Source organism: Macaca mulatta, chromosome 13 (genome assembly GCF_049350105.2).
Source record: "Macaca mulatta isolate MMU2019108-1 chromosome 13, T2T-MMU8v2.0, whole genome shotgun sequence".
In the NCBI taxonomy this organism is placed as follows: domain Eukaryota; kingdom Metazoa; phylum Chordata; class Mammalia; order Primates; family Cercopithecidae; genus Macaca; species Macaca mulatta.
This window is the reverse complement of record NC_133418.1, coordinates 45,501,462-45,523,810: the sequence shown is the minus strand read 5'-3', so window position 1 is coordinate 45,523,810 and position 22,349 is coordinate 45,501,462. Positions and strand designations below refer to the sequence as shown.

General features: G+C 39.3%; 2 protein-coding genes across 3 annotated transcripts; both read left to right on the top strand.

The window, feature by feature from the left end:
• The first annotated feature begins 347 nt into the window (after positions 1-347).
• Positions 348-3,152, top strand: REG1A (regenerating islet-derived 1 alpha). Its single transcript, NM_001266520.2, is given in 6 exon segments — positions 348-355; positions 658-765; positions 1,394-1,512; positions 1,806-1,943; positions 2,669-2,780; positions 2,991-3,152. Coding segments are annotated over 5 exon segments (501 nt in total). The 5' UTR covers positions 348-355; positions 658-701; the 3' UTR covers positions 3,059-3,152.
• Positions 3,153-17,419: 14,267 nt separating this feature from the next.
• On the top strand, positions 17,420-20,464 carry LOC711810 (lithostathine-1-alpha). 2 transcript variants are annotated; one of them, XM_015112727.3, is made up of 6 exons: positions 17,420-17,558; positions 17,860-17,969; positions 18,611-18,729; positions 19,037-19,174; positions 19,896-20,007; positions 20,203-20,464. In XM_015112727.3, the coding sequence occupies exons 2-6, from the start codon at positions 17,906-17,908 to the stop codon at positions 20,268-20,270; spliced, it is 501 nt and encodes a 166-aa protein (XP_014968213.1). In that variant the 5' UTR covers positions 17,420-17,558; positions 17,860-17,905; the 3' UTR covers positions 20,271-20,464. The 2 variants fall into 2 exon arrangements, with proteins under 2 accessions (XP_014968213.1, XP_077816391.1); XM_077960265.1 differs by having other exon boundaries at positions 17,421-17,558; positions 17,833-17,969.
• Positions 20,465-22,349: the final 1,885 nt, after the last annotated feature.

Here is a 22,349-nt window from a genome sequence, read left to right as displayed (position 1 = left end):
CCATTTTTACAGAAAGGACAAGGAAATCTACTCCTTTCCTCTTTCTAGAACTACTAAAGGTCATAGGCACTGGACACCTGGTTGCTGCTGAGGAAAGGCAAAGCCTGACTTGCACTTGGACAGTTTGCCAATCTGTTTGTGGTAAGTTGATGTCATTTGTGGTCATTCCCAGTGAGTGCCAGGAAGAAGCTAGTTCAGATGCCAGAATCTCTCTGTCTCAGTGCCATAAGTAGGCCCTCTGATCCTCACTTCTTGCCCCACCTCTTGCTTAATTTACGCAGCTCTATTCTCAGACCTTGTAATAAAACTCCAACCAGTGCCTGGCCCAACAAGCCACTTCAGACCCAGGAAACGGGTAAGTGGACATTACAGGAGGAGGGCAACTCTAACATGGGTTCTTCCTCTTTCATCTTGGGGAATATTCAGGATAATTTTCTAACCAAAAGGTCTCCACAGTAATGAAGCCTAAGCACGAGACAAATGTGTTTCTGGGTTAGAGGATCTGTGTAATCTCCAACCTGTAGAGAGAAATGTTCAGGGTGTGAGTATCTCAGATGGCCTTGCTGCCATCAGGAATCCAGAGAGAGGAAGTTATAAGGAAGGTAATCATGCTCTGCTCTTCACCGCTGAAACCCTCTTCCCTGTGTTCTTCTATAGAGTTCACTGATTTGCTCCTTAAGTAAGATTCACTGCTGCTCAGCATGGCTCAGCCCAACTCATGCTTCATTCTGATCTCCTGCCTGATGTTTCTGTCTCTGAGCCAAGGTGAGATTTTTTCCCCCAGACCTCCGCAACCCCAGCCATGAAGCCTTCACTCCATCCTCATGCATGTGGGCTCACGTGAGAAAAAGCAGAGTCAACATCAAGGGTTGTTTTCTGTTCTTCAATGACCTTTATTGCTGATTTCATCCCATTCAAAAACATCCTCACCTTATTAGGGAGTTAGAGATGGAACTTAGAATGACCCTTTATCAGTGAGCACTGCAGGTGGCATTGGTTTATCATATTAACACTACTCATGATGGCGGGTTTGGGGATGTCTGTATGCAGACAGTCATTAGTGGAATGGGGAACTGAGGAGAGCTTTGTGTGTAGAGAAACCAGACAAGCTTGAGACAGGCAGAAGCCTGAGTACTTCGAGGCAGAAAAGCCTGAGCCCCATACATAAAAGGGACAATGGGGACACATTTCATGAGCCTATTCATTGTGTGCTCTTGTCTTGAGCAAAGACATCTTGAGAGACTATAGGTAAGATGCAGGAGGGCAGTAGTGACCAATCGCTTCATGACCTATAGCATCCTTCTCTTCCTATAAAGAATCCTAGAAGCTCCTACCTCACCATCCAGCCTTTGCCCTGCTCTGAGGGTCTTTCTTAATTGTCTCTCTTTTCCAGGCCAAGAGGTCCAGACAGACTTGCCCAAGGCCCGTATCAGCTGCCCAGAAGGCACCAATGCCTATGGCTCCTACTGCTACTACTTTAATGAAGACCTTGAGACCTGGGTTGATGCAGATGTGAGTGAGGAGAGCAGTGTGGGAAGGGAGGCTCATGAAGGGAAGGGAAGCTGCCACTCTCCAGTGTGTTCAGTGGCTATGAGATGAGACTAGTCCCCTCCCTATCCGATCATCAGCCCAAAACTTTCCAATCTACTTTATCCCATCATTCAGCACAGAGATGCCTGTGGTCAGTGATAGCATCATCAGGGACATTTCTGTGCTGTCCTTTTTCTGTTACATCCTCTGGAAGGTCTCAGTATATCCTTCACACCTTCCTCCTCCACTGAGTGCTCCATTTTCTTCACCTACAGCTCTACTGCCAGAACATGAATTCAGGCAACCTGGTGTCTGTGCTCACCCAGGCGGAGGGTGCCTTCGTGGCCTCACTGATTAAGGAGAGTAGCACTGATGACGGCAATGTCTGGATTGGCCTCTATGACCCCAAAAAGGTCAGTCTGCAGCCTCTTTTATCTCTTGATTATCAATTTTGAGAAGAAAGAGGGAAGTCTAAGCTTTGGGAACTCTACAACCAGCTTTTATCCTTTCTTATTTTTAATAAAAGGGACTTCTTTAGAGATCCTATGATGTATGAGGTAGTGAGATTTAGTGTAGGTAGTAGGAGAGATGAGTGGAAACTGGATATTCTAAGTGTCCTGGGCATTCATTAATGTATAAACTCTATCTACTTCTAGGAAAGCATCTTTATATACCACCTTTTACCCATTTTATTATTGTCTTTCTTGAACAATATCCTTCTGTAGACTATATACAAAAAGATACTAGTGGAGGACAACCTACTTATGGCATTTGGGAGCCTGGTGTTATACTAAACAATATACCAACAACTAATGGGCAACCAGTGGCATGGTGAATATGAGGGTCATGGGTCTCAGGAGAGAAAAATAAGAAACCACATTCTATAATGAGCTTTTATTTATTTATTTATTTATTTATTTTGTACCAACTTCAGAACATTTGTCATTTTGTGTGAGAGTGGGAGAGAACTGGACATTCCAGGAAAGGAGAAGCTTAAAGCAAAAGCAGAGGAAAAAATGTTCTATTCATGGGAACAATAAGGGTTATTCTTACCTTATGCTTGTCCTGTTACTGAGTGTACACACAGGCCAGGTTTTCCAAGTCACCTCTTTCCCTCTTCTGGCCTTTCTCCATCTAGAATCGCCGTTGGCACTGGAGCAGTGGGTCCCTGGTCTCCTACAAATCCTGGGTCATTGGATCCCCAAGCAGTATCAATCCTGGCTACTGTGTGAGCCTGACTTCAAGCTCAGGTAAAAGGCAGAGAATCCATCCATTTGTTTACCATTCCCTCCTGCTTAGTTCTGGGGATGAACATAGGAACTGGGGTAGAGATGAGGTGAGATCCTCATCCAAGAAATGGTGAAGTGTTTTTTTCTTGTTTCTTGTCCCGAGTCCTAGATCCAGAGAGGGGCCACACTCCTTTCAAATCCCTTATTCTGACTCTTCTCATTGTGTCTTAGGATTCAAGGGATGGAAGGATGTGTCTTGTGAAGAAAAGTTTTCCTTTGTCTGCAAGTTCAAAAACTAGAGGCACTGGAAAATGGACGTATAGAAGTGATCCTGCAATTACTACAGAGTCAAAAATTAAACTGGACCACATCTCCAACTCAGTTCAAACCCTCTCTTCTCTACTGATTTGCATCGGTAACCTTCAGTACCCTACCCACCCCCAGTCTCCAGAAATAATAAAAATAAACATGTTGTCCCCACTGTGCTGTCTTCCGCATTTGTTCATTCCACAGCCTATGTCTGAATGGTTGGGGTTGGAGTGATTGCAACATTTCAGAGCTTGCTTTTTCCTGGCTACTTTTTAAAGTCTCATTTACATACCATGCCTGTTGCACTTATGAACATGTGATGGCCTTTCTTATCACAAGTTAAGAAGAAAAAGATTTCAGCCATATCCTACATGTTACCATGGACCTAGTTTGTGTTAAAGAAATAACTGGATTGTTAATCTAGAGATATTCCTAATAATCTAGGAATAGTTGGTACTATGAAAGGATTTACATAATTAGGGTGTAAGGAGTCCACATCTATTCTCAAATATGCAGGTTGATTTCATGACTGAAGTGATAATTTAAGAATTGTCAGGTATAGAGAGAGGACTTCATTGGTGGTAGAATAATTAGAGATTGGAAGACCAAGAAGATTTGTTAATGGTGCTACTTGAGTAAATAAATAAATAATAAATTAGATAAATAAAAATATACAGGCATATTAATTCCCTCATTAAAGATCCTATCTCCAAATACGTTCAAATTCTGAAATACTGAGTTTTAGGACTTCCACAGATTAATTTTGTAGGGATTTTTCTGAGAGGCAGAGCAAGATGGCAGAATAGAAGGCTCTGCCAATTGTCCCCCTGCTGCAGGGACACCAATTTAACAACTATCTATCCAGAAAAAAACACCTTCATAAGAACCAAAAGTCAGATGAGCCCTCTTAGTACCTGGATTTAACTCTGAATTACTGAATGGTAATGGTGACACATCCTCTGGGAGAGCTGACACATCCTCCGGGAGGGTTGAATTACTGAAAGAGGCACTGAGAAGATAGAAAAAACAGTCTTGAATCTCTGATACCAGCCCTCACCCACCCCCAGCAACACTAGCGTGGTCCAGAGAGCATCACTGAGCACTGAGAGAGGGAAAGTATAGCAATTGTGAGGCATTGAACTCAGCACTGTCCTATGAGAGCCTAAAGGAAAACCAGACCAAAATCATGTCAATGAAAAGAGTCAGAATCTTTAGAATATTTGAAGAGATTTATTCTGATCCAAATATGAGTGACCAATGGCCTGTGACCCAGCCAAAATGGCCTGTGACACAGCCAAAATAAAGAAAAAGGAATATAAAAGAATGAGCAAAGCCTAGGTAATATATGGGACACCACAGAGTGAGTGGATGTCACTTCTGAGACTATATTACTAAAGGAATATAACTTTCAACCTGAATATGAAGAATTTACGTGTCACACTATACATATGCTTATTTTGAATTTCTGACATTTTTGGAGGGACTCTCATTTCTAATTTTGTAATTGATGTAGTCTTCTAGCTCTGTTTTTCTATATATTTTTATCTGATTCTGGTATAAAAGTTATAATATATTCAAGAAATGAACTATAGAAATTTCCCCATTTATAGGCTCTGCTGATGGTTTGTGTAAGGCTGGAATTATCTGATCTATGTAAGCTTATTCAATATATCATGTCCTATGCCTTGTAAAACATTTTGGGCATGGTTATTTAGTTTGACTTAGTTTCTACAGATTATATGCTGCTATTTCAGTTTATTAATGGCTACGAATCTATTCAGTTTCCTATTTTTTTGAGTATGATAGCTTTTCTAGGAAATTATATGCTCTCTAAGTTTCAAAATGCATATAATAATTTATCCAAAGTATTTTTTATTCTTTTTTATGACTGTGTATTATTCTATTGTGCGCCTGTACCACATTTTCTTTATCCAATCCACCTGAAGGCAATTATCCTAAGTGAATTAACACAGAAACAGAAAAACATATACCACATGTTCTCACTTATAAGTGGAAGCTCAACATTGGTTACATACAAACACAAACATGAGAGAAATAGACACTGGAAACTCCAAAAGAGGAAAGGGAAGGAAGAGGACAAGGGATGAAAAACTACCTATTGGGTACTATGATTACTATCTGGGTGATGGGATGGATGGAAGCCCAAATCTCAGCATCGTGCAGTATACCCATGTAACTAACCTGCACAGGTAGCCCTTGAGTCCAAATTTTTCCAAAACATATATGCTTAGTGTTTTTTAAAAAATATTCTTTTAAGGAAAACTGCTGATGGGGAAGGCGACTTTTGACTTCTCAGAACTTAAAGAAGTCCCCCGAATGACTTGTCAGTGAGCAGGCTCCTATAGACAGAGCCTTGCAGATAAAGTCCTTTCCGTCAAGGTCCACCTGGTTCAGCTATGAATATGATTCAGCTACAAATATTATAAAATTAAAATTTAAAATGGCTATATAAGATTGAAATGTATTTATGTCATGTTAAAAGATGTACAGGCTTGCTGTGAACGTTTCACAATTATCAGCTAACCTAGTCCTTCTAAACCATTATCTTTTGCACGTAAATAATCCCTACAAACTTCTTTCATGTTCTAAGAAGGCTGCCAGTGCTCCACCCCTACAGGCATCTGACAAGAGGAATAGAAGAAAGACAAAATGGCCCATATCACAGTTTTTAACTCTCTTTTAAAAGAAATGTTTTCATTCCACAAAGGCTCAGATACACATATCTCATTCATAAAAATGTAATTACATTAAGTACTCTGATGCATAAGACCTTAAAAAGAATGTTCTTTGTTGTGATACATTGACACGTCATGTAAATTCTTGCTTATGTCATTAGTGAGGAAGAGGTGATGGATACCAGGTAGGCATTCTTCTAGTCTTTGTTCATTTTGTGTGCTATAACGGAATGAAATACCTGAGACTCAGTAATTTTTAATGAGCACAAATTTATTTTTCTAATCTTCTGAGACTGGGAAGTCCATGATCAAGTTGTCAGAGTTTGGTGAGATAACTTTTGCTACATTGCTGCATATACACAGAATATACAGAAAAATGTATCATAGTATTTACCTGGAGAATTTATAACTTTTTAAGAAAACTAATAATATTAAACAAAGATGACAAACGTTGACATTATTTATTCTACTTAGCAGGTTCATAGGTGTTTGTTATGTTAATCCAACTTATTTCTGCATTTAGTAAAAATATTTATGCTATCTTAAAAGCTTATAGCCAGGTTAAGATACCTTTTTTCTTGTAAATAAGAAAGTCAATTATATTCTTCAGACTTAATAAAAGATACAGTAGGTAGGAGTCCAGTATACTTGTACCATAATAAGTGTATCTTTCAAAAAAAATGAACAAGTAATTAATAGTTTAAAATTAAAACAAAAAATTCTTTGTGGCATAATTTTTTTAAAATATGAAAGTTGTTCTTTACTTAGGAAGACTTAAAGCAAGCAAAAATGTTCCAGATATAAAAGATCTAATACTTTAAAATACATAATGAAATACACTGTAACTAGCATGATATAAAACAGAGAGAGATTCAGTTCAATACTGTATCAATAATTGACACAGCATTCTCATAAAAATCTTTATTGCTGCCAGTATCCAAAAACACATTGAGACGTCATTAACTTTATTGCTTGCACATGTGGCTGGCCAAATTCCCCATGCAAGGTAATAAAACTGATAACTTTATCTGGCAACTCCTTTGTTTCAAAGTAATGCCTTTTTCATATGAACTGTATTTCCTATCTATTCAAGGTTTATCTCATTGTCCTCCAGATAACAAGGCCCTTCCTGTGACATAGTTTTACAAGATTCCAAGAAGCTCATTTCAGGTCTTTCCCACCATATTCCCTCTAGCAGTCTTCTTGTATATGGAAAGCAGTCTCCTGGAAATCTAGTTTTAATATGTCCTTAAGTGGGGAAACTTTCTGATAAACCTCCGATAATGCCAAGGAAGTTGCAAGCTATGGCTGATTCTTTATGCTGTTTGCCATTTTCCAAGAGGTATTCTCTGCTTTCCACCCTTGTAATTGAGATTTTAGACATGTAAGAGAGAGATAATCTCCTACTTGTTTATATCCTTGGCAGGCATGTAAATAATAGCCTGTTTGCAAACTTTAGACTGGAAAAGAAAGGAGCTGAATAAGTACCAAATGCACCAAGGACTCTCCATGGTCTGCTGTGTTCTGCAGGTGTAAGGAAACCTCTGATTTTTAAACATTAATTTTTGTCACATGCTCTCTATGCCAGGCACAATTCTAAATGCTTGCCTAATTAGAAACCATTTAATCCCCATGAAAACCTAATAATATAGGTGCTGCTAGGGACCATATTTGACATATAAAAAAACTGGAGGCAAGAGAAGGGCTAGGTAACTTCTGTAAAATGAAAACAGCGACTAACACAGGGATAAAAAACCAAGTATTGCATGATCTCACTTATAAGTGTGAGCCAAACATCAGGTACATATGGACACAAACAAAGGAGCAACAGACACAGGGCCTACTTGAGGATAGAAGGTGGAAGGCAAGTAAGGTTTGAAAATCTACCTGTCAGATACTATGCATATTACCTGGGTGATGAAACAATCCACACACCAAACTCCTGCAACACACAATTTGCCCATGTAACAAACCTGCACATGTACCCCTGAACCTAAAATAAAATTTTAAAAAACAAACAGCTACTATGTGTTGGCACTAGATTCAGACACATGCAGTTTAGCTTCAGGGCCATTCCCTGAGCTCCTAAAACACTGATTTTCCTCTACTTATTTCTACATGCAACTCATCCAGCTATCTGGATCCTGACGGATTTCAACACATAACCACCCATTGATTATGGTCAAGGACAGAGGCTCCACAAGAAGAGCTTAAAAAGTGAATAAATGTAAGACATTAAGCACCCAATTCTTAACCTGCAATTTAATTTGTCTTTTACACACACACTGGTACCACAAACCTGTGTGTGTGTGTGTGTGTGTGTGTGTGTGTGTATGTGTGTGTGTGTGTTCCAGAAAGGAGGAATTGTTCTTTAGAACCCTCATGGTGGCCTGGTCACCACATAAAAGTCCCACCTTTTAACACTGCTCCTTTGGTAATTAAATTTCAACATGAACTTTGGAGAAGACAAACATTCAAACTGCAGCATTCTAGCAACCTACAAATCACGTATTTCTCAGGTACAAAATGTTTCATTTCATCCCAAAAGCCCCAAAAGTCTTAGCTTATTACAGTATCCTCTTAAAAGTCTAAGGTCCAGATTCTCATCTAAATATAATCAAAATCAGATATGTGTGAAACTCAAGTATGATTCATTCTGAGGCACATTCTTCTCCAGCTGTGAAATCAAGTAAGTTATATACTTCCACAATATAGTGGTGGGACAGGCACAGGATGGACAGCCCCATTCCAAAAGGAGAAACAGAACATAAAAAGAAATAATAAATCTGTAATGAGTCCAAGTCCCACCAAAACAAACAACATTAAATCTTGAGGTTTGACTTTGGCACCAAGTTAAACCTTCTCTACACATTGGGGCGAGGTTTGGTCCCCCATGATTTTGCAGGGTGCATGCCGGGAAGTAGCTATCACAGGTTAAAGTATTTTGTATGCAGAGCTCCACAGGTGGCATCTCACACTGCAGTTAGGGTTTTGAAGGAAACCCATCCCCCAAAGTTCTACTAGAAATTGTCCTAGTGGACAAACTTTGTGGGGACTCTCTCCTTGGGTCAATTATTTGAGCCCTGCACCTCTCTGAGGCATCTTTTGAAATCTATAATAGGCAAGCCTACAAAATTAGCAACCAGTGGGCACTGCCAAGATTTATATCCTGCACCTTCTGGAACGGTGGATGTAGCCACATGTGAGCGCCTTTAAGCCATTTCTGAAATAGTAAGGATTGCTGCTCAGGAATGTAGGCATCAGAGACTTGAAGTAGCCCTGGGCATTGAGCATCAAGGTCTCAAGGGCTTCCAAGGTCCAGGTTTTAGTATAATTCTATCCCCTAGATATTGGCATTCTGGACTTGTGATGGGAGAAGCAACACTAGTAATCTTCATGATGCCATTGGGCTCATTCTTCCATTGTCTGATGAATAGTCTTGATGAAGAAGCAGCTGGCTTCTTCCATTCATACTAATCTCTTTATCAAATAGTTACTTGGCTGTATTTTTGGTTTTCTCTTGTTACCTTGCCTTTTCTTTCTTAAAAAAAAGCAACTCCATAATATTTTTCAAATATTTACATTTTGTTTATCATTTCACATAATTATATCTTCTTTTTTCATCAACTTTTGTTTTAAGTTCCAGGGTACATGTGCATAATATGCAGGTCTGTTACATAGGTAAACGTGTGCCATGGTGATTCAATGCACAGAACAACCCATCACCTAGGTATTAAGCCCAGCATCCATAAGCTTTAAGTTGCTTCTTTCTTCCTGAATTTTACTGTTACTAGGTCAAAGAAGCCATGCAGCAGCCTCAACAATTTGCTGTCGAGATATTTCTTTTAACAAATATCCTAGCTCATGGTTCTTAAAGTCTGCCTTCGCAAATTGCTGGGACACAAAGATAAGTCAGCGAAGTTCTTTACCAGTTTATATAAAGGATGGCCCTTCCTCCATTGTGCAATACCATGCTCCTCATCTCCATCTAAGACCTTATCAGAATTACTTCCAGTGTCTATGTTGCTAACAATATTCTGTTTACATTTACTTAGTAATCTTAGAGATGATTTAGGCTTGGCTGTTAGCTCTCTTTCTGAGCCCTCATCAGAAAAGCCCTTAACTCTCTGTTAATGGCAATATAGACTTTTTCTAGCCTCTTCTTTCAAACCGATACAGCCTCTGCTCTTTATCCAGTTCCAAAGATGACACACATTTTTAGGTATTTGTTACGGTAAGAATATCACTTCTGGTACCAACACCAATTTCTATCTTAGTCTTTTTTGTGCTGCTAGAACAAAATACCTGAGAGAGGGGAATTTATAATTGACAGAAATTTATTTTCTCACAGCTCTGGATACCAAGTTCAATATCATGGTGCTTGCACTTGGCAATGGCTTTCTTACAGTGTTACCTCATGGTAAAAGGCTGAATGACAAAAAGGCAAAAGGAAATGAAAGGAGCCATCTTATAATGGCATTAATACCACCTATGAGAACAGAAGCCTCATAGCTCCATTAATTCTTTAAGGTAACATTATTTAGTAGTATTGCAATAGCAGTTAAATTTCAACCAAAAATTTTGGAGGGAACAGATATTATAACCTTCTTTGATTTTCTTACCGTTTTAATTCATCTGGACCCTGGTTAATATTCATCTCAATTAACATAATGGTATTTTTAAAAGGGTTATCTGGCTTCCTCTTTTACATTTTCTCTAATTCCATAGCAAGACATCCATTATGAGTTCAGTTTAAATTTGTGGATTTACCATGTCTTTGAGGCAGGCCATTGTTCCTCTGAAGAAAGAATTTTTTCACGTGAGTGAAAATAAAATCTGAGCTCCCAAACTCCACCTCTATTCTTAAATCTCAGATTTTAAGGCAGCTTATATTTGCGCTAGTCTGCGGCTGATATCAATGTGTGTTTTAAAAGCCCAACGTTGTTTGGCAGAAGATGGCTCTGAATATGGCTATATGCTTAACTCTTCATGTTTTAGGGTTCAGGGATCCATTATTCCTACAAAAGATAATTCACTAAAGAAATTGAGGATCAGAGTCTTTGGAGCTTTCCCTAAACCAAACTTGGCCCTTCAGTCTATAGGCTTATAATGGACAGTTGACAACAGTCCTTGACAGAGTGATTCCTCCTTGGAAGTCTCACAAAAATAAGTCAAACCCCATCAGCAACAAGTTAACTGGTCCAGAGACTGGGAAGTAGAGACAATGTATTCACAAAACTGAGTTTGACTTTGTATGTCTGTGAAGTGTAAAAATGGAAGTCAGAGGAGGATATGGTATAACTCCAGCTTTCATGTGGAGATGAGGTTGTGGATGGGAAACTTTTACAAAATAACCACAAAGTAAAATAGCTGCTGGAGCCCGCAGGGAAAGGAGGGGCAAAGTGGTGGAAGGAATAGCAGACTGGGGAGTAGATTGGAGTTTCAGCATTTTATTTGATCACTATTGGATAGTGGTTCTCTTTAGAGAGGAGGGATCCAATTTTAGTGTCTGAACTAGACAATAAAATTATCTAAATACCTATGTCCTTATGAGAGGGAGTAGAACAATATGTGATCCCATCTGCCAATAACTTTCCTTTCTTACTGGTTGTGTCAGAATTTTAGAACTTTTGCAGGGTGGGCGATAGAACAGAGAAATAGAGAGCACAGACCCAGGTGTCAGGTTCATTGGGTCTGAATGCTAGCTATGCCACATATTGTGGTTACTTTTGGCCTTGGGCAAGTTAATCCACCTTTCTGTGGATAAGGTTTTTTAAAAATTTATTTATTTATTTATTTATTTATTTATTTATTTATTTATTTACTAAGGTAACTGTCTTCTATGTAGGGATTTTTTTTTTTTTTTTTTTTCTTGAGACAGTCGCTCTCTGTCGCCAGGCTGGAGTGCAGTGGTGCTATCTCGGCTCACTGCAACCTCTGCCTCCCAGGCTTAAGTGATTCTCCTGCCTCAGTCTCCCAAGAAGCTGGGACTACAGGTGTGCACCACCATATCCAGCTAATTTTTGAATTTTTAGTAGAGACGGGGTTTTACCATGTTGGCCAGGACAATCTCGATCTCTTGACCTTGTGATCCACCCACCTTAGCCTCCCAATATGTAGGGATATTTTTTAAAAGTTAACATATTTTACACATGTAAACATATTTCTCAGAACATGAAAATTGTAATATACATGTTTGTGCAAATGGAATAACATAACAGAAATATTCTAAACTATTATATGAAAGGGTGTGTTTGAAGGTATTATGAAAGTACATAGAAAATTATAGTTTCAGCTTTAATCATCACTGTTATATGCTTAGCAGAAAGCCAACAGTGTTAAGAGTGCCTTTGCTGAATGCATCATCACCATCATCACTCTCTTCCTCCTCTTTCTCCTCATTGTATCTGACAACAGTTCTGAAGAGGCATTAGAGTTGATTTATTACTTTGAGGAAGTGAGATGTAAGGTGCCATCCCCAGAAACCTTCAGCTTCTTCCATGGGAGTTTCTCTTTCCACAGGATCCTTTCAGGACACGCCTAGTCAGTAGAGGAGGCCTCCGGGGTAAATGACGTTAGCATTCCACGAACTTCTGTCTCTCCCTTTCCCCACTGTCCCAAGCAGGATGGTCCACATCTTGTCCTACTGCTGCCCTTGTCCCACGTCCCACAAATGGTCCTGCTCCAGACTCACACACTCACTGCCCCTCCTCCCAGAGTCCTCCCTTCACACCCATCATCACTATTCCTGGAAACTCTCTGCTTCTTCCTGGGCTGCTCAGGGCCATAAGAACCAGGCATCTGGTTGTTGCTGACTTTGCAGCATCTTTGACTTGCACAGTTTGCCAAGTTGTTTGTGAAAAGAACTTTATATGTGACCACTTCCGGGGTATGCCAAGAAGAGTTCCCCTGATGCCAGAATTCCCTTGTGTTGGAGCCATCTGTAAGGCCTCTGAGCTTCTACCCTTGCCCTCTGCTTGGAATTCAGATTGAAAGCTCTCTTTACAGTAGGAGGGATCCACAGAAAAATAGCTTCTGTTGTGGATTTGAGGAGCTTACAACTTCTCTGGAAACTCTATACTCAAATAAATACATTAAATAACTGGGGGCTTGATAGAGTCGGTGTTTCTGACTATTCAGTGATGCAAGATTTAGAGTAGGAAGATGTACTGGATAATTTTATGTAATAGCTTTTTCTTTTCTTTTTCCTTTTTTCTTTTCAGTGTTTTAATTGGCCCATAATAATTGTACATATTTTTCAGGTTCACTGTGATATTGCAATACATGTATACAATGTATAATAAACCAGCCAGGGTAATTAGCATATCTATCCCTTCAAACATGCATCATTTCTTTTGTTGGGAATATTCAAAACTCACTCATCTAGCTTTTCAAAAATTTACACAAAATTGTTATAAATTATAGCTGCCCTGTAGTGCTATAGGACATTAGAATCCATTCCTCAGATGTGGCTGTACTTTTGTATTCCTTAACCAAGCTTTGGCTGTCTTCTCTGTCCCCTTCAGTGTCTGTAGTAACCACCATTTCACTCTCTACTGCTATGAGATCTAAATTGTTAGCTTCCACATATGAACTAGAACATGTGGTATTTGTCTTTCTGTGCCTGGTATTTTCCTGAATCTTTTTGTGCCTTTCACTTCTCTGAACAAGTGCTGAGACATGAGAAAGGGTGAGTTGGGGGCCCTAAGTTTCTGCTCTTCCAAGGCTCCTCCAATATTTCAAGTTATTTGACCACATTGGTTTGTGACTTCAGGTCAGAACTGCTCATATGTATGCTAAGATGGCAGCATACCATCTTGAATGGCTCCCCCTTTTTCAAACACAAACACACAGACACACACACACCTAACTGTGTTGTTAATATATGTTAAAAAAAAAAAAACAAATAAATTATGGGGTAGATATGGGTGCTTGATGTCTTACATTTATTCACATTTTAAGCTCTCCTTATGTGTCCCTGGCCATGGCCTTCATGAGTTTGTGGTTATTAAATCAGTCCTCAGAGGCCTAGATGGGTTGAACGTGGAAATTACCTAATAAAATAAACTCAGAAAGGTAGGTGGAATAACAAAATGACCCTAAAGCAAAACTGCTTATGTTGAATATAGTTCCAATAAATATTTGTCATTTGAATTGGTTTAGTTACTTAGTTCTTCTCTGACCCTCAGTCTCTTCATTTGTTAAATATGGCTCTTCATAGCACCTATATTATTAGGATGTCATGTGGATTAAGTAGGTTCCTCTTAGTCAGCATTTAGAATAGTCCCTGGCACAGAGAGCATGCAATGAAGGTTTGTGTTAAATGGCCACATGCAGTGGCTCATGCCTGTAATCCCAGCACTTTGGTAGTCCGAAGTGGGTGGATCACCTGAGGTTAGGAGTTCAAGACCAGCCTGGCCAACTTAGTGAAACCCTATGTCTACAAAAAATACAAAAATTATCCAGGCATGGTGGCTTATGCTTGTAATCCCAGCTACTTGTAAGGCTGAGTCAGAAGAAACATTTGAGCCTGAGAGGCGGAGGTTGCCGTGAGCTGAGATGGTACCACTTTGCTACAGCCTGGGTGACAGAGTGAGGATCCGTCTCAAAAAAAAAAAAAAAGTAAGAAAGAAAAAGGAAATTTGTGTTAAATAAAACAGAGGTTTCCTGTGAAGCAGAAAAGGCTAAGTTATAAGTAAGTTTCTTTATGTCTGCAGAACACAGCAGACTAGGGAGAATCCCGAATGCATCTTGTATTTCTTGAGCTCCTTTCCTCTCCAGTCTAAGGCTTGCAGACAGGCTTCTATTCACATGCCTGCTAAGTATTTAAACAAGAGGAACGTTATTTCTCAATAGTAACTCTAAAATGTCTATTCCAAGCATCAAAAGCAGAAAATAGCTACTGGATGATGGCCAGTAGCACCATCTATCATCCACAGCCTTGAAACGTTCTAAGCCATATTGAGTCTTATCAAGAAATTGTCCCACTTGGGCACATATTAACCTTAACGTCCATGATACTTGCTTCTATCTCTGAGAAAACTAACATAAGGAATAGATGGGAAAGGCCTGAAATGAGCTTCTGGGAATCTTATAAAACTAGGTCAAAGGTCCTTGAGGATCCTCAGAAAAATAAGGTAAATACTAAAGGGATTAAATGTATGGCTTTCCTGAAAAAGGAATTTCTTTGGGACCATGGCTGCTACCAATTTATGTCCTAAATTTTATTATCTTGCATGTGGAACTTGGCCAGTCACCTATGTAAGCAACAAGTGCAACTTCTCAATGGAGTTACCACTACTGGGGACAATAAAGATTTTTATGGGCATACTCTGTCAATTGTTATTTGTTTTGAATCTCTGTCTGTTTTATGTCTTCCAATTTGTAACATCTGTCATTGTGTATTTTAGAGTACTAGATCTTTTATACCTGGACAGTCATTTCTTGTTTGAAGTTATGTTAAATTAAGAAAAAAATCTCATATTTTAAAAAGATTTATTATAAAGACATATGCATACATATATTCATTGCAACATTGTTCACTATAGCAAAGACATAGAATCCACCTAAATGCCCGTCAATGATAAACTGGATAAAGAAAATGTGGTACATATACACCATGGAATACTATGCAGCCATACAGAAGAATGAGATAATGTCCTTTTCAGTGACGTGAACGGAGCTGGAAGCCATTATCCTTAGCAAACTTACACAGGAACAGAAAACCAAATACTGCATGTTCTCACTTATAGGTGGGAGCTAAGTGATGAGAACAATTGAACAAATAGAAGGGAACAACACACACTGGGACCTTTTGGAGAGTGGAACATGAGAGGAGGGAGGGGGTCAGCAAAAATAACTAAGGGTACTAGGCTTAACACCTGGGTGATGAAATACTCTGTACAACAAAGCCCCATTACACAAGTTTACCTCTGTAACAAACTTGCACTTGTACCACTTAACTTAAAATTAAAGTTGAGAAAAGAAAAGAAAATATTATGCCATAAAGTATTTTTATCTTAATTTTTTTTAATTAATTGCTTGTTTAATTTTTACCAGATAAATATGTCATGGTACCAAGTATACTGGACTCTTCCCTACTATTCCTTTGTTAATGGAAGAATACGTCTGAATCTCTTATTTAGAGAAAAACTAGGAATCATTCTCTGGTTGTAATCATTTTAAAAGGCATAACTACTTTTTGTAAAAGCAGAAAAAAATTGGATTAATTTAACAAACACATGGGAACCAGACAGTGAGAATAAACAATATTAACATCTGTCATCTTTGTTTAATATCATTAGTTTTTGTTTTTGTTTTTATTTTTTGAGACAGTTTATTGTTCTATCACCCAGGTTGGAGTGCAGTGGCACAACCACAACTCACTGTTATCTCAACTTCTCAAGCTCAAACAATCCCCCACCTCAGCCTCCTAAGTAGCTGAGACTACAGGCATGTGCCACCATATCTGGAGATATATATATATATGTGTGTGTGTGTGTGTGTGTGTGTGTATACTTTTTTTGTAGAGATGGGGTCTCACTGTGTTGCCCAGGCTGGTCTCAAATTCCTGGGCTCAAGTGATCCTCTCATCTCAGCCTCCAAAAGTGCTGGGATTACAGACTTGAACCACCACACCGGGCCCATCATTAGTTTTTATATAAAGGAAAAAACCTTAGAATTGTTAGGCAAATATTATGACAAATTGTAATATATATTCTTACACTTCAGATTTTTATTTTTTAAACTGTATGACAATTGATTAATAAATAAAATTTAGTATTAATCTGTCTTTTAAAACCATATATAAAGTTTATCAAGTAGCTTATAACTTCTTGCAACTGAATTTTTGTATTCAATGTTATGGATTTGACACTAATCCAAGTTGAAATATAGATATCTACTTTATTCTATTTAAATTGTTTGGTATTTTCTTGTATTTTGTTAATCCATTTGTCCCAATTCATATACTTATCTCTCTTTCTGTGAACATTCAGGTTAGTTTCTTCTTCCTAATTTTGCATTCCGATTGGCTTTTATTCCCTGAATTATAAATGACTATTCTATGATGATTCTGCTAAATATTCAATTTCACCACACAATCTTTGACTTCATACTAACAAACAGTTGACTTCACATGGACAATTTCAATGAAGCCTGACTTCATATCTAGCTCCTTTAAGCTTCCTTGGGCATCAGCTCTCTACAATTCTCACATTGAGAATATCTGTATTTTGCTGGCTCACACCTTGCTGGACATGTTAAATGTTTAGAAATATAAATATAACCTACCTCTTGAGACAGGTCTTGAGAGGTTTGTGAGCCTAAAAAGACATGGAGGAACCACTTAATGCCACAGGCACATTGTTCTAAATTATTTGGAATCAGTTAATTCCTCCCCATCTCCTAGCCATGCCTGACACCAAAGGGGAGCCTCTAAATTTAAAGGGAGTAGAAGGAAATCTACTCTTCTCTGCTCCTCTCTGGGTTGTTAGGGGACATGGGAACCCTCAGTTGTTTTCTGCTGAGCAACAGCCAAGTCCACCTTGAACTTAGACAGCTTGCCAAATTGTTTGCCGGAAGGGGACCTGATTTGTGACCACTCCCAGGGTGTGCCAGGAAAAGACTCCTACTGGTGCCAGAAGCTCTTACTGTCAATGCCCTCCCTAGGCCCCCAAAACTCACCCCTTGCCCTCACCCTTTTCGCTTAAATGACGTGGTTCTTATCTCAGATCCTGATATAAAGCTCCTACAGCTACCTGGCCTGAGAAGCCAACTCAGACTCAGCCAACAGGTAAGTGGGCATTACAGGAGGAGGGCACCTCTAACATGCACTGCAAATCTAAAATCTTGGGGAAGATACAGCATGAGTTTCTGTCCAGGAGGTTTCAGCCGTAATGAAGCCTCAGTGGGATCCAAAGCTGTTTTTCGGTTACTGAGTCTATAATCCTCAAACTCTCAAGAGAACCTTTTGAAGGTATGGGTGTCTCAGAGGACCTTCCTGGTCTCAGAAATTCTGAGAGGAGGTTTTAAGGAAGGTAATAGGTGCTTTGCTCTCCATCTCTCAGAACCCCCGTCTCCGTGTCCTCCTATAGAGATTGTTGATTTGCCTCTTAAGCAAGAGATTCATTGCAGCTCAGCATGGCTCAGACCGGCTCATACTTCATGCTGATCTCCTGCCTGATGTTCCTGTCTCAGAGCCAAGGTAAGATCTTTTTTCCACCAACCAACTCTGTCTAGCCCTGAAGCCTTCACTCTATCCCCAGGCATATGGGTCTACTTGAAAAAAAAAAAAAAAAGTAGAGTCACCATTAAGGGTTGTTTTGTGGTGTTTAGTGATCTTTATTGCTGATCTCTTCACATTTATATGCATCCACACCTCATTAAGGAGTTTGAGCTAGAATTTAAAATGACCCCTTATAAGCTACTGCTGCAGTTGGGATGAGTTAATCTGATTAAATTTATATACATGATGGTGGATTTGGGGATGTCTGTGTGTAGAGAGTCACTAATGGGGTGTAGAACTGAGGCGAGCCTTGTGTTCAGGGAAACCAAGACAGGCTTGAGAAAGCAGAAGCCTGAGTTCTTCAAGGCAGAAGAGCCTGAGCTCCAGACATAAAAGGGAAACTGGAGACATGTTTCTTTAGCCAATTCATTCTGGGATTTTTTTTGCCCGATCAAATAAACCAAAGAGAAAAGATGTAGGATGCAGGAGCAAGAGTGAGCAGTCATTCCATAATAGACTAGATTATTCTGTTTCTATAAAGGAACCCCAGAAGCTCCTACCTCATCTTTAAGCCTTTTCCTTACCCTGAGAGCCTCCTTTAATTGTCTGTTCTTTTTCAGGCCAAGAGGCCCAGACAGACTTGCCCCAGGCCCGGATCAGCTGCCCAGAAGGCAGCAATGCCTATGGCTCCTACTGCTACTATTTTAATGAAGACCGTGAGACCTGGGTTGATGCAGATGTGAGTGAGGAGAGCAGTGTGGGAAGGGAGGCTCACGAAGGGAGGGGAAGCTGCCACTCTCCAGTGTGTTCAGTGGCTGCAATGAGATGAGACTGAACCCCTCGCTGTACTATCATCAGCCCCAAACTTTCCAGTCTACTTTATCCCATTATTCAGCACATTCCCAGCACAAAGAACCTCGTGGTCAGTGACAGCATCATCAGGGACATTATTGTGCTGTCCTTTTTATGACCCATCTTCTTGGAGGACTCAGTATATCCCTCACACCCTCCTCCTCCACTGCGTGCTCCATTTTCTTCCCCAACAGCTCTACTGCCAGAACATGAATTCGGGCAACCTGGTGTCTGTGCTCACCCAGGCAGAGGGTGCCTTTGTGGCCTCACTGATTAAGGAGAGTGGCACTGATGACTTCAATGTCTGGACTGGCCTCCATGACCCCAAAAAGGTAGGCTGCAGCCTTCTTTATCTCCTAATGATCAGGTTTGAGAAGTAAGAAGGAGGTTCACGTTCTGGTCTCCTAAGTAGCAGCTTTTGTCACGTTCCAGAACTCAAGCTGTTTACAGATCCTATAATGTCCTGTGCAGCAAGGTGCACTGTAGATGATTAGAGATATAAGTGGAAAGCTGAATTTCCTAGGTGTCCTGGTCATTGATAAATAAACTTATTCTGTTTACAGTCAACAAAGCATCTATATGAACCAACTTCTTACCTATTTTGTTACTGTCAGCGTCATAAGAGAGACTAGATTGCTGACTATACAGAAAAGGAGACTTGTGGTAAAGAATTTACTGCTGTACTACTGGCATTTGGGAACCTAGTAGTACACTACATAATATAATATATCAACAACTAATGGTCAGCCAATGCTATGCTGGATATGAGGGTCCTGGGCCACAAAGACAAAAAATCAGGAACTACTTTTTAAGTGAGCTACTTTGGGTCTCTATGTCAAATTCATAACACTTATTTCTTGGTGAAACGTGGTTAATGAGTTGGACAGTTCAGGAAAGAAGAAGTTTAGAGCAATAGCAAAGGAAAGGAAACAATATTTAGCAAGGTTTATTCTTCCCTTGTGTCTTAGTATGTTTCTGAGTGTGCACACAGGCCCAGTGATTCCACGAATTTTTGAGTGATCACTGCCTCTGTTCTGGCCCTTCCCCATCTAGAACCGCCGCTGGCACTGGAGCAGTGGGTCCCTGTTCTCTTACAAATCCTGGGACATTGGAGCCCCAAACAGTATTAATCCTGGCTACTGTGTGAGCCTGACCTCAAGCTCAGGTGAGAGACAGAGAATCCATCCACCTCTTTCTGTTCTCTCCTGCTTAGCTCTAGGAATGGAACTGGAACTGGGATAGAGGAAAGGTGAACTCCTCATTAAGGAAATGGGTGTTTGGTTTTTGTCCTGAGTCCTAAAGCCAGGAGGCTCATACTCTTTCTGGTCTCCCAATTCTAACTCTTCTCATTGACTTATAGGATTCCGGAAATGGAAGGACGTACCTTGTGAAGACAAGTTCTCCTTTGTCTGCAAGTTCAAAAACTAGAGGCTGCTGGAAAATAGATGTCTAGAACTGATCCAGCAATTACTACAGAGTCAAAAATTAAACCGGACCATCTCTCCAATTCAACTCAACCTGGACACTCTCTTCTCTGCTGAGTTTGCCTTGTTAATCTTCAGTACTTTTACCTACCCCAGTCTCTGGAACCCTAAATAATAAAAATAAACATGTTTCCACTATTGTGCTGTCTTACTGTGTCTGCTATTTCCACAACTGATGCCTAGGTGGTTGAGATGAGAATGATTACAACAAAGCTTGCTCAGGCCTATCCACTTTTAAAAAGTCTATCCACATACCATGCATATTGGAATTCAGTATTTATGGACATATGTGGCTTTGCTTATGACAAGGCTAACAAGATGGAGATTGACCAAAAATTCACATGCTGGCATATCTCAAAGATATTTTGCATTCAGTTCCAGACCACTGTAATAGGGGTAATATCACAGAAAAGCAAGTTACACAGGTGGTTTTTTGTTTTTGTTGTAGTTGTTGTTTGTTTTTTTGCTTCCCAATGCATAGAAATGTTTTCTTTACACTACACTGTAATCTATTATATGAACCATAACATTATGTCTGAAAAAGAAATATACATACTTTAATGAAATAGTACTTTATTGCTAAAAAATACTAACAATCATCTGAGCCTTCCGCAAGTAGTATTCTTTTGCTGGTGAATGGTCTTGCCTCAATGTTCATGGCTGCTGCCTGAGCAGTGCAGTGGTTGCTGAAGGTTAGAGTGGCTGTGGAAGTTTCTTAAAATAAGACTACAATGAATTTGGCCACATTGATTTGATTCTTCCTTTCATGTATGATTTCTCTATAGCATGTCATATTGTTTGATATCATTTTTCCCACAGTAGAACTTCTTTTAAATCGGAGTCAGCCTCTCCAAACCCTGCTACTTCTTTATCAACTAAATTTATATGTTGTTCTAAACCCTGTGTTGTCATTTTAACAATGTTCACAGTACCTTTGTCAGGAATAGATTCCATATCAGGAAACCACTTTCTCTGCTCATCCATAAGAAGCTGCTCCTCATCCTTTCAAGTTTTATCATAAGATTGCAATGATTCAGTCACCTCTTCATGCTGCATTTCTAATTTTAGTTCTCTTGATATTTCCACTACATTCACAGTTACTTCCTTCACAGAAATCTTGATCCTTTCAAAGTTATTCATGAAGGTTGGAATCAGCTTCTTCCAAACTTCTGTCAATAATGATATATTGACCTCCTCCCTTAAATCAAAAACGTTCTTAATAGCATCTAGAATAGTGTATTCTTTCCAGATGGTTTTCAATTTACTTTGCCCAGATCCATTGGAGGAATCACTATGTATGGCAACTATAGCCTTGTGACATGTATTTGTTAAATAATAAAAATTGAAAAGTGAAATTACTTTTTGATCCCTAGGCTGCAAAACAGATTTTGTGTTAGAAGCAGGCATGAAAAAATCATAAATCTTCTTGCATAGATCTGTGTTCCTAAGCGACAAGGTGCATCATCAAGGTGCAATAATATTTTAAAAAAAACCTTTTTTCTGATACAGAGGTCTCAACAAGTAGAATTAAAATATTCCATAAACTATGCTATAAACAGATGCTCTCATCCAGGCTTCAGTGTCACTATGTTTATTATCTTAGCTAGATCTTCTGGATAACTTGCTAAAGCTTCTCCATCAACACTTGCTGCTTTTCCTTGAGCTTTGATGTTATGGAGACAGCTTCTGTCCTGCAACTTCATGAATCAGTCTCTGCTAGCTTCAGACTTTTCTTAGGCAGTTTCCTCAACTCTCTCAGCCTTCATAGAATGTTGCTGACTTTCTCCAAGTCAGCAATAAGGATGTGCTTTTAAAAATTATTTGTGCGTTCACTGGAATAACACTTTTAACTTTCTTCAAGAACTTTTCCTTTTTGTTCACAACTTGGCTGTTTGGGACAAGAGACCTCATTTTTAGACTATCTCAGTTTTGGACATGCCTTCCTCACTAAGATCAATCATTTCTAGCTCTTAATTTAACTCAAATGATGGGCAATTCTTCCTTTCACTTGAAGAATTAGAGG

Bases quoted from the DNA above. Each gene is read 5' to 3' on its own strand.
- LOC711810 (XM_015112727.3), top strand. From the start codon at position 17,906: ATGGCTCAGACCGGCTCATACTTCATGCTGATCTCCTGCCTGATGTTC. The intron at 18,730-19,036 runs GTGAGTGAGGAG...CTTCCCCAACAG, and splicing joins AGACCTGGGTTGATGCAGAT to CTCTACTGCCAGAACATGAA. The intron at 19,175-19,895 runs GTAGGCTGCAGC...TTCCCCATCTAG, and splicing joins GCCTCCATGACCCCAAAAAG to AACCGCCGCTGGCACTGGAG.